The 12,365-nt window shown below is 40.2% G+C and overlaps 1 protein-coding gene across 1 annotated transcript in view; it reads left to right on the top strand.

Moving 5' to 3' along the window:
• Positions 1-12,365, top strand: part of SLC9A2 (solute carrier family 9 member A2) — a 77,673-nt gene that overhangs the window by 28,590 nt on the left and 36,718 nt on the right. The window contains exon 3 of the mRNA XM_033125646.1: positions 4,854-5,104. Within this exon, the coding sequence (XP_032981537.1) occupies positions 4,854-5,104 (251 nt within the window). The remainder of the gene's footprint in view (positions 1-4,853; positions 5,105-12,365) is intronic.

Here is a 12,365-nt window from a genome sequence, read left to right as displayed (position 1 = left end):
CAAGAGGCACAAAGCCATCAAATGTGATTTTATGGACGGAAAAGGAAGGGCTAACCCAGAGAGGGCCTTGGGCCAATCTGAGGGCCTGCTATTCTGATACAGTAAGGAGGGCAAGGGCAGAGAAAGGGCATGGCTGCTCTTAGGTATGGAAGCCCTTGTTACAAGACCAAAGCCTGTGAGTCAGAATGACTGTTACGTTTTCAGGTGAAAGAGCCTTCCTGGTAGGTTATATACACTGGGCTGGGCTGAAAACCCATGGACGCTTAAAGCCAGACCCACAAGATAACGGGACATGCCAAGTAATTTGCCTACGTAATGCTGAAGTATAAACCACCAGAAGTTTCTTTAACTGAATTGGCTGAATAGTGGACTGAACTGACCAGGAATAATTTAAAAAATGGTGTAAAAAATTATAATTTTGCCCCCTACTCAGGTGCCCTTGAAAGTATAGAGGTGGAGATGTTTTACGGAAGATTTTTGTACTCATTCACCTAGTCTTATCTCTAGCAGAGTTATATGGACCACACTGCATATAGTGAAAATGATGAGTCACTACATATGAGTTGCAACCAGAATGGTAGAGATTAACAGAGAGAATCAATGTTAAAAATGTGGTCTGGAGGGTGAGTGCAAATAACTCCTTCCCCAAATCATGATAAATTCAATATTGAGTTATAAGAGTTGAAGGGTAGGAAACCTATCACAAAATGTCTCAAAGCAAAGAGAAATTCATAACGTATGAATTGCAGGCAAACTCTTTGTGTTATTGTCTAGGGCCGTAGTAGATTGCAATTAATTGGAGAAATGACAGTTGAAAATAAAAGTGAGTTTTTAAATAGGATTTTTGTGCTTTCTTTTATAATGAGTATTTTAGGAAAACTTTAAAAAAATTTCCCTTGTTAGGCAAAGACTGTTTAGGTTTTCAGTTATCTGAGAAGTCCTGTGTTTTCCGTGGTATGTAATCAAATGACTTAACGCTTACATGGTAACTTCCAACATCATTTCTAGAACATGTTAACGCCACCATTGAATATTCTAAGGCAGTTTCCAAGAACACTTAAATAGTTTCCCCAATCTACCGTAACTGGGATTGGTTAAGGAGTGCTGGCTCCGTGGAAAGGGGCTAGGGAGCTGCCCTAAAAGCCTGATCAGTACGTGCTATACAGTGGAATTTCACTGAAGGAAGCCGGACCACTTGTTAATTAATTTTGCTCTTGCAAATAGCAGAATAGATTTAAAATCCCATACCCCAAAGTGATTATTCTTTATGTTCCACATCAGAAAAAGTGACCTGTAAACTCTTTCTCTGGAACAGAGCTATTCTGATAAAGAATGCGGTATGGTTCGCATCCTTGTGTTACATGATTTCACTGGTTTCATTGTGCATTTTCTTATTTATTTATTTGTTTATTTATTTGTTTATTTATTTATTTATTTCAGGTGCACAAAACAATGTAATAAACATTTATCATTTATATCCCTCACACAGTGATAACCCCCCTCCCCCCATCTACTACCCCTCTGACATAAAGCCGTTACATTTCCACCGTCTCTATTCCTAATATTGTGCAGTTTCAATCAAAGTTCAAAATAGATCATTTCTGATTTTAATATATGTAAGTGTATTAAAAGTAACAATAATGAGTAGAAAGAGTTGAAAGGACTCAGCTGTCAAATTAGCCCATTGCAGAATTTAGCACACAAGCAGTATCCCTGACATTTCAGTCTTCTAAAAATACAGTTGTCAAGTGGAGGCCAACTTTGCACAGACCGACTAGAGACATAATTGCAGCCCACATACATAATACATATACATAAACAGATATAAATTACAACTCCAAAAGCCCTTTTCTATATAGATCCCCTTGCGGTAAAATTAAAGGATTTAACTGGAATGAAGTAACTGGGTTATGGCCAGTTGTAACTAAAAGAATTTTATCGTGTGTTGATCACTAGGTATCAAGTTCACTGTAAAACAGGTGGGAGGTTATGGAAAGCTTTGGGGTTGTCAAGGTAACGTCTCGACCTAAGCTATGTCCTCGTAGCAGTGCCCTGGCATCGGAGGCTGAAGAATGATCAAACTGGAACTTCTGACCAGTAAGCCGAGTGTAAAGTGCCTGCTGGCACTTTTGCATTGCTCTCTGCAAAACCTACCGGGATATGAGAAACAGACTGTACCTGTGATACACTTGGTTTATTGAGTTGCCAGGAAGATGGCTCTGGAAAGATGATGGCAGTATGCCAGTTGTTGCTTAGGAATGAGTATCTGAGTGTCCTTTGGGGGCCTCATCAGTGGGCTGGAGGGGTGGGGGTGGGGAGATGAGAGCGAGGAGGAGGAGACGTGAGTTCTGTGCACAAAGAATTTCTAATTTTGGGGGAAGTGAGGTAGGTGTTCAACAGGCAGCACCTACAGCACAAGATGGCATATCACCAAATGCCAAATGGTTCCCGGGGGCCATCTGTGTTGCAGGAGGCAAAGGAAAGGACACTTTGCAAGGACTGTAGGAGTCCAGGCAGGCTCTTGAGAGGAAGAGCAGCTTCAGCTGGGCCCTGGGCAACAAAGTCTCCCTGGATTTAGGAGCTGCGTTTCTACCAGGAGAAACCACAGGAAGGAAACCAGAGGCAGCGATGAATAAACATGGTACGTTTTGTGGAGCCAGTGATGAGACCCTCTTCCAGACGGAAGGGTGTTGGAAAGCAGTTTAAAAAAGAAAGTGTGCCAGGTGTGTTGAGCCTTCCTGAAGTCAGGCAGTCGAACATTTTAAACTTGAGAGTGGAAAATGCAATAGCAGTATTTAAAGGAAGTGAGTCTTTCGTAGCTGGAAGGGACATGAGGGCAAGGAGAGATGTGATTTGCAGGCTGGAGGCAAGGAGGTGACAGAACTGCAGTGCCCGAGGGGCTGGGGGAAGTTGTCTATGCAGCAATGGCCGGCCTGGAAATCCGTCTCTCTCCTCAGGCAGCAGGTGACTGTCACCTCTTGGCCTTGGCTGCTTGGAGGCAAGGGGTGTATACAGTACATGTCTGATCCTCTCTCAGGAAGCAGTTGTGGCGTGTTAATGCTGGTGAAATCCGTATGATGTGTGCACGAGGCCGGTGGCTGAAAGTTGGAAGCGGCTACTACTTGAAGCCAGTTTCTTTTCTGGTAAATGATGACACCTTCAAGCTATTTAAGTCCTCAGGCGAGTGAGTTGCTTTTTCCTTCTTTTCCTCAAGTCATTTCTTCGTGGTACTTCGTGGTACGATACCCAATGCTCAGGTGTGTCGCATCAACCATGGGGAGAGAGGAAAAGCCCACTGCTTACTAAGTAATAATCCGCTGTTTTTTTCCTGTTTGTTTGTTTTTTCAACACCAATGAACTTTTATTGTTATCGCCTAGGCAACATGGAAAAAGTAAATTATAATAAGGTATGATCCTTGACACAGGAGTTTATGATCCAGTAGAAGAGAGGAAAAAAATACACAAAACCTGCCATGTGGTAGCTCTAAAGGACCATTGGTGAGGTAGGAAAGAGTGAAATGGCTTTTTGCCAGGACACATCGGTTAGCAGGGAGCTTCTGACTCACTCTCCCATGACTGAACCTTGAAAGACTTACCCAGAAGGTCAAGAGCCCTGGGTTCTGGTATCACCTCTGACATTTTGTAGGACAAATGGGTTCAATTTTGAGTTTGTCCCAACCCAAACAAGGGCATAGCACAGCCTATACTATGAAAGGCCTGTGTCCCCAATGTCCTATCAGCCAGCTTTCCTGGAGATCCCCGGCTGTACATATGATGATGAAAAGAAGCAGGGCACCCACCTGACCTGTATTTTACTTGCTGGCTTGGGGGGCAAAGTGGTAGAGTGTAAGCCATCACCTCCCGTCCCAGTTGGCTCCGTGGTCCTCAGAAACATGTATGAAAGCATACTGCCCAGCAGATGTGAAGTGCCGAGCGCTTTTGAAGCCTTAATTAAACTAAGACTATGTAAAGACCATGTAGGTTTTTCAGTAATCCAGTAACATTGTAGTCTTATCACTTCAGAGGCACAAAATATGTACGAACTTATAACACACACACACACACACACACACACACACACACACTCGTTGCTGCCTCTGCTTTGAGAAAATTCCTTTGAGTCTCATGTTACACCAGCTATGTGTATGTGTGGGCAGGGCAAGGAGGAGGGGTCATGAGTGAGGACCTCAGTGACCCGGGGCTCTTCAGAGGGCACCTATACTGATGGGCAGATCCTTCCATGAGGTGACCCCACGATAGGACCTAGAAAGGTAACTAAATTCACAGCAGCACTGACGAGCCTCAATACTACAAGCAGGGCGTGTTGGATGGCAACCAGGTGTTTTTAAAATAATCTTCTAGATCAGGGGTGTCCAAACTTTTTTCAACGTTTTTCACCAAGGACTATATGCGGTAAAATATACAAACAGCCGGGCCACTCACTCGAGGTGAAGTACGTATTGCCTCACCTGGTTTATTTAAGTAAACTAAATATATTTTTGGAATTTGCTGCGGGCCAATAAAAAATGGATTGCGGGCCGCAGTTGGCCCACGGGCCACAGTTTGGACACCCTGTTCTAGATGGTACCTAAAAAATGTTTTTGGAGTAAGTTGTATAATAATTTTGAAGTTTCCTCTCCCTCACTTGAGCAATAGTTTTCCTGACCACACACTTTTATCAAAGATTTTTGTGTTTAAAGCTATCAAATATAATATTAAAGTTGCCACTGACCATCCACTTTGGTACACAGAAGACATGTCCTTTTGAGAAGGTTGGGTAGATTCTTCTGTGGCCACAGGGATACTGGGGAATTTGGAAGGGGTCTTGACACCGTGTTCTCTTTCTCCCCCAGGTCCTGTACAACTTGTTCAAGTCTTTCTGCCAGATGAAAACCATTGAGACTATTGACGTGTTTGCTGGGATCGCCAACTTCTTTGTTGTGGGCCTTGGTGGTGTTTTGATTGGCATCTTTCTGGGATTTATAGCGGCATTTACTACTCGGTTCACGCATAACATCCGGGTGATCGAGCCCCTGTTTGTCTTCCTGTACAGTTACTTGTCATATATCACAGCTGAAATGTTTCACCTCTCAGGTATCATGGCGTAAGTATTTAATTCTTTGTGAAAAGCACTTACTGATGACATTTCATTGAATTCATGTATTCTAAGCTGTTAATGTTAAATAAGTTATATGAAAGAGTAGGTTTTCTTAAATTCTTCTAAGAACAATTGAAAATAGATTTTTCTTACTCTTTGTTTTGAAGAAATAAAAGTGCGTATCGACCAAATTTTTACTAAAGTGATCTGGTGCTAATATGAAAAACTGCTTAAAAAGTTATCTCTTAGGTCTCATATAAAACATGACAGCACACTGTTGGGGTTGATTGCCAGACACCACAAATTTTCTGAGTCTGATGCCCATTCAGTGTTGTCCAGGTGGGGGGCTGTAAATTTCTTCCAATAAGGATGCATAACCCAAACTATATTTGGAATTCTGGAATTGCTTATGTATATTCATTTGAATAATCTGAGTAGTAGAAAACCTTCGTGCTGTGTGATTGACTTAATTTGAAATAATAGTGTAATGTCATTCATAGCAACATTCAATGAATAAGGTACATAGTCATGTCATTTTAGTTTAGCTTTTAAAATAAGGAGGCATGATTATACACCAGGAAATGTATAAAGCAGGGAATTATTTCTTTATTAACATTAGTGGATCATTCACTAACTGATTCAAAGTTTCACAAGTGGTAATGTTTGGGTCTAATGTTCGCCGTTGGAGGGTCACTTTGAAGGAGGCTACTTACTGGGTGTGAATGTTTTGGTAGCACCCCAAAACATGCCTATTATTGTATTGTCACACTCTGGATAGAGTCAGTGAGCAATACTTAATAATGGAACGCCTTTAAAAGGTTTTATTTTGACAAATGTTTACTTGAAGTTTAACATATGCTAGTCTCTATGCTAGGTAGGGCCTGTTATACATATTTAGAGTTTTGCTGTTGTAAACATAGGTCCAGTTCTTGACGTTTTCTGTGGTAGTCTGATTTAGCTGATGCTTTGATTAAGGAATGTTTTGTTTTTCTCCTCCCATCACCACTTTTGTATCAGAAGCAGTTAAGGTTGGAGGAGGAAGTCAAGTGCGTTTCCACAAGGAGAGGGGAACCCATTGTAATGAAAGCCATGAGTGAAAAGGTTGGGTGGTTTTCTGTTTCACAGAGAACCTAAATAAAGCAACATATTAATCCAGTTTGACCCAGTAATGAAATGTTCTGGATGCTATTCATATCATTTGTATGACTTCCAGTTTCCTCACTGTCATTGAAAATGTATGACCAGCTAGTTACAAGGTCTCTGAAAGGATTATGGGGGTAGGACTTGGTGTCTAGGTTTCCAGCAGCCATCTAGCAACAATCTGTGTAAGAACCTTGGCTGTATTTTCACCATGTGCATATGTAAACGTTCTAGAACACCCACATAGTTATCTAAATATCTTTGTCGATTTGCCTGATGTTCAAGGGCAGAAACTGGGTTGGGAAGAACCAGAGTATGGAGGTCATTTGGAGTGTTGGATGGGGTTGGGGTCCTGGTGCATCTCTGCTTAGAAGTGTTGGTGAGGCCCAGAGTCTGCAGAGGTCGCTAGGCTTGTGTCCTGACCTCCTGTGAAGACAGGCTCAGGGGTTTATCTACTCTGGGAAGTAGGAAACCCAGGACAAGTAGGGTAATTAGAACAGGTAATTAATTCCCTGCCGTGGCTTGTTGGTGGATGAAAAACATCCCCTTTGTTTCCAACCTCAAACTGAACATTTATTTTACAACGCAGTGTACAGAAAAGTCCCTTATTACATTTAAACTTCTGCTGTCGTTGCACACAGTGTACTAAAATAATAAACTAACCTTAAATAAGGTGTTATAGGAGATTTAAACATGTTGGGGGTCTAGTTTCCATTCATGCTCGTTAACCATGATAGTAAACGAAAGGACAGACCAGTGTGGGAGTGCACTTGTTCTGAGAAGTAATGGCCTGTTTTCTATTGTGAAGTAATTAGTATACTATTCAAACCTCAGCCATGTATGATTCTTCTGTATGGAGTACATCATAGATGTGCGTATCCCCCCTTGAAAGGGCATTGTGTGCACTTTCCTGTTGTAATTACTGTACTTACCTTGGGATGTTGACCCAAGGCATCCATATAATGATACAATTAAAATTGCATGTTCATATGCACCTTGTTTATAGAACTAGTAATTTTTTCCACAGTAAACCCGCATTGTACTGGGTTTAGAAATTCCTATCATACTTCATGCTATTGCACTTTCTTTTGCAATTTACAAACACATTTTAAGGTTAATGGGAGTGAAAGCATGTGACGTGCTATACTGAGCATGCTCAGTAATTTCCCTTGTTTGCTTAAGAGAAATGGGCAGCCACATAGAAAGGAAAGTAGGCGGAGAGGTTAGACGGCTGGTGAGCTCACAGAAAGGTTAATGTGCCTCTCTCAGAATCTATAAAATGTGGAGTTGTGAAACTTGTTCTACCTGAGTTTTGCCTGCTGTCCCTCTCTCCCTCCCGTACCTTTTTCCATCCATCTCTCCTTCTTGTCCCTTCCTCTGCTGATTGCCTTTCTTTTGTATAGTTTTGCCTAAACTGCAGGGTAAATGGTAGGAGGAAATTTGAAATTATAAACTTTTTTCAAGATTTATTGAGCTACAATTGAAATATAACATCATGTAAATCTAAGGTGCACAATATCATATATATATATATATATATATATATATATATATATATATATACACACACACACACATTTATCTCAAAATGATTACTACAATAAGGGTAGTTAACATATCCATCACCTCACATAGTTACCTTTGTGTGTGTGTGTGTGTGTGTGTGTGTGTGTGTGTGTGGTGAGAAGTTTTAAGATTTACTCTCTTAGCAACTTTCAAGTATACAGTACAGTATTGTTAACTGTAGTCACCATGCTGTACATTAGATCCCACAGCTAATTCATCTTATAATTAGAATTTCCTACCCTTTGACCTCCGTCACCCATTTCCCTCACACTCTCCACTCGCTGCCACTAGCAACTACCAGTCTTCTCTCTGTTTCTGTGACTTCGGTTTTTTGAGATTCCACACGTTAAGTGAGGTTATTCTCTCCATTGATAGTAATCATGTTCTTTCTTTTACTTTTTTTTAAAAATTAAATTTATTGGGGTGACGATGGTTAGTAAAATTACGTAGGTTTCACGTGTACATTTCTGTAATACATCATCTATATATCACATTGTGTGTTCGCCACCCAGAGTCAGTTCTCCTTCCATCACCATATATTGGACCCCCCCTCCTTTTCTACCATTACCTCTCCCCCCTTGCCCTCTGGTAACCACTAAAGTGTTGTCTGTGTCTATGAGTTTTTGTTTCTTTATTTGTTTGTCTTGTTCCTTTGTTGCTTTCAGTTTTATATCCCACATATGAGTGAAGTAATATTATTCTCGACATTTTCTGACTTAATTCGCATAGCATAACTCTGGATTCATCCATGTTGTCGCAAATGGTACTATTTCATCTTTTCTTATGGCACAATAGTATTCCATTGTGTATATACCACATTTATTTTTTTTTTACCCAATCACCCATGCTGTTTCTAAAGAACATTTATTTGAGAGTAAGGAAGGTCAGAAAGCAAGGGAGGAATAAAAGGAGAGAGGGTGGTGGTTTCTTCTGAGGTGGTTTGTAATTATTAAGAAGTCCAACTAAAACCACTGTGAGAAAAGGAAAAATATTGCCCCAATGTCCACATTTAGGGGTTTTGATATAATCATCTTGAAAACCTAGCTGAGGAGTGGGGACTCTCCCCGAGGAGAAGTTGTCACTCCTGTAGGAATGAGCAAAGTCCTTTAAAATAGATTCTGTGGGTTTGGGTATTTATTTTTCACAAACTAAAATTGCACTTACACAATATTTAATGTTCAAAATAATGTATTTTCTTGCTTTGTCTTCTTAGAGGAAAAACAACATTAGAAACATTATTTTAATCTCATTTTTTGTCTGTATTTACACTGCAGACTGACTGAAGATCAATAGAGCTTATATATTATGGTCTGTAGGGAAAATATAATTTATATAGCCCGTGAATTCTCAATTACATGAGTCATATAATTCAGTTACACAGTTTGTAATTAGGTATTTTAAGGTATGTTAAGAATGCAGGAAACAGCATATGGGGGATTTCATAGTAGTTCTTAAAAACATAGTATGAAAATTAAAAATAGCTATCATAATAAATGCTGCCATAGCATGTTTCATTTTGTGAAATACACTTCATGGACTTCTTTTTAAGAGCAAATGAGTAAAGTGATATAATTTGGGGCCTTCTACACCAAAGGTTTGTGGTGGCTTCTTAACTTGTGTTATTTCTATGCAGCTCTATTCTAGGTAATCTCAATTCTAGGTAGTCTCTGATTTTTGATGGAGGCAAAAAACAAAACAAAACAAAGACCCTACGTAAAATTAAATATTTCATTGTTGAAGATGATCAGGGATAGACTTTTAAAGTTACTCAGTCCTTCATCTCCTCACACATATTTCTGAGTCTCTCCCTGTGTTTATGAGGTGGTACTAAAGGAATGATAATTTTAGTTTAAGTGAAACACAAACAGAAAAGTTAATTTTCTAGGAAGAAGTGACACAATGCATAATAAAGCCAATAAGTGCTGTATTTGACCACCTGATGAAAATCAGTTCATTACATTCTCAGAATGACATTTAACTGAAAGACAGAATACTGATATTGTTTTTCTTGTTTTCAGGACTAATCTATGCTACTTCTCTTCTCTGGTAGTATAGGTAATAGAGTAGATTTTAGTGGCGGGTTGGGGATTCTTAGACAGGAAAATATCTGGTGTTTGCCTGCCAAATTTAAACTACATGAAACTTTAACAATTTGCCCCGAATTAAGAACTGATTCCCCAAAATCTATTTGAAAACTAGAGATTTTTTCATAATTGGGTAATACTGGTCCTGCCATCAGTTTGCTCTTTTGACTGTTTTTTGACTATTCTTTGTGCTTATCTAAAAAAAGATTATAGCATTGCTGGCCTGTGTCTCAAGTATATCGTAGAAAATAACTTGATGTGATGATCACATCCTCATTACATTACACTTGGTCCGGAGCTAACCATTTAAAGTGGCATTTTCCTCTTTCAGACTCTTAGATGTAAGTGACTTACAATGGTAAGGCTAAAATGATATTCTTGTAATGTGTAGGCCAAAAATGTAAAACACAATTATAAATCAGAAATGTAAATATTGTCTAATTGCTGAGATATTTCTGCCTTTTCTGTTTTAATGAAAACTTTTCAGAAAACTGATACTGAAACGAAGTGTGCAGATATCACCCGGCTGGTATGTCTGAGTATGACACATTTGGACACATGGCTGAAGTGAAATTTCCATTCCCTTTATGAGGGCATTAGAGCAGGGAATTCAGCTATGGGGGTCAAGGTTTGCTTTTCAAAGAACAGGATAGGTGCCCTAAGGGAAACCTGTTACCCCTTCACCTTGATTTAACAAACCTCAGTGTATGTCTCAGCAGTTCTCCATGTAGGGGAGGAAGCTAGCCTGGCACGAACCCAGAGACTTCTGTGTTGGTTTCCTTGACAGGGAGAGTCTGTGAGGAGTACCTCTAGATGCTGTCATGTTCCTCTTAGTGTACTCTCTCTTCCTTGCCACTTTTCCCTTACCTCAATCAAACATGAGGTCTCACTTTTTCAATGTTTCCAGGGACGTGTCCAAGTGGCCAAGATTCTGTCTTCCCACGTGTGTCCTCACTGTTAATCACCAGTTATTTGAGGTAACTTGAGTCACTTGGGCTCAAACCAAATCAAACCAGATTATTGGTTAGTAAGGGAAACTCAAATTAAATCACCGTATTGACTCATATAAACAAATTCTTGATGAGGACAGGTGTAGATTTGACCTTGGGGTTATGGGACCAGGGACAACTGTGTCACCTGGCCCCTTCCTTTTCCTTCCTCCCTCCCTCCCTCTCTCTCTCTCTCTCTCTCTCTCTCTCTCTCTCTCTCTCTCTCAGCTTTGTCTTCCTCAGAGGAAGAAATATGATTGGATCAGACTGTGTCATGTGACCAGCCAGGAGGCAGTGAACTTAAACTCACTTTGAGTAAGACGGCCCTGCCAATCTGTGTTGTCTACAAGCTATCAAGCAATGCTCAGTCCTTCATAGTTCAGTATGGTGGGGGTGGGACAGGTGATGGTGGAGTTCAAGTCTCAATGATTAAAGAGAAGGGAATTCTGGGCAGAAGGAGGAGTGTAGCCAAAGGCTCCAAGGTGAAATGCTCTAACACATTCCAGGAACGGAACTCTAAGGTGGTGAGAAAGGTGGATGCTCAGTCTTGACCTGTTTTGTTCTGTAAGCAATAGGGAGCCTTTGGAAGCTTTAAGCAGAGAGATGATACAATTATATAAACATTTTAAAGTGGATACATGAATGGAGTGCTTTCAAAATTTTTTACACCATCACACATAAAACTTACAATATTTTAATAGTACTCTGTGGTAAAAGCTGGAAGGTCATGGCCTCAGGCTCACTGGATGCCCCAGGACTGTCTGGGAAAGAGGGTGAAAGTACCTAGGTAGAGACTTGGGTAGGAAAGACATATGTGGAGATGTGAAAGAAATATGCTATTAAACCAGTCAAGAGAAGATGGGAACCTATACGTAGAACCTACACGCAATGAACATTGAGAGAAGAGAAGGGAAACTAGGTGGCAAAATGGAATTATGAGGTGTAATCAAACAATATGGTGAATGTTTAAATAACAAAAAAAAAATTACAGTAAAAGACACATTGCCATTAATCCCCCTCAAAATACTCCCCTTCACTTCAAACACACTTATCCCATCATTCTTCCCACTTTCTGAAGCAGTTCTGGAAGTCTTCTCTCATGAATGTCTTTAGTTGTGCTGTTGTGGCTGCTTTGATATCTTGAATCATTTTGACTTTGGGGAAGAACTAGAAGTTGCACGGTGCCAGATTTAGTGAATAAGGTGGATGAGGACACACCGTAATGTTTTAATGTTTTATTTGACAGAAATCGCCATATACCAGAAGTGATGTGTGACACGGAGCATTGTCATGATGGAGGATGATTTTATGGCACACTTTAAAACATACCTTCTCTCAACTGTAGTTCACACTCAACTGACTGCACCAAACAAGTTGAAACTTGTTACACACTGTTACTAAGGTTCAACACACGCTACTTCCTGTATTGAAGACCCCCGCCTTTCCACTGGATGGCACTCGGCAGCAGCATTCACCGTATGTTTTGAT

This window comes from Rhinolophus ferrumequinum, chromosome 13 (genome assembly GCF_004115265.2).
Source record: "Rhinolophus ferrumequinum isolate MPI-CBG mRhiFer1 chromosome 13, mRhiFer1_v1.p, whole genome shotgun sequence".
In the NCBI taxonomy this organism is placed as follows: Eukaryota; Metazoa; Chordata; class Mammalia; order Chiroptera; family Rhinolophidae; genus Rhinolophus; species Rhinolophus ferrumequinum.
This window is presented reverse-complemented; position numbering and strand designations above follow the sequence as displayed.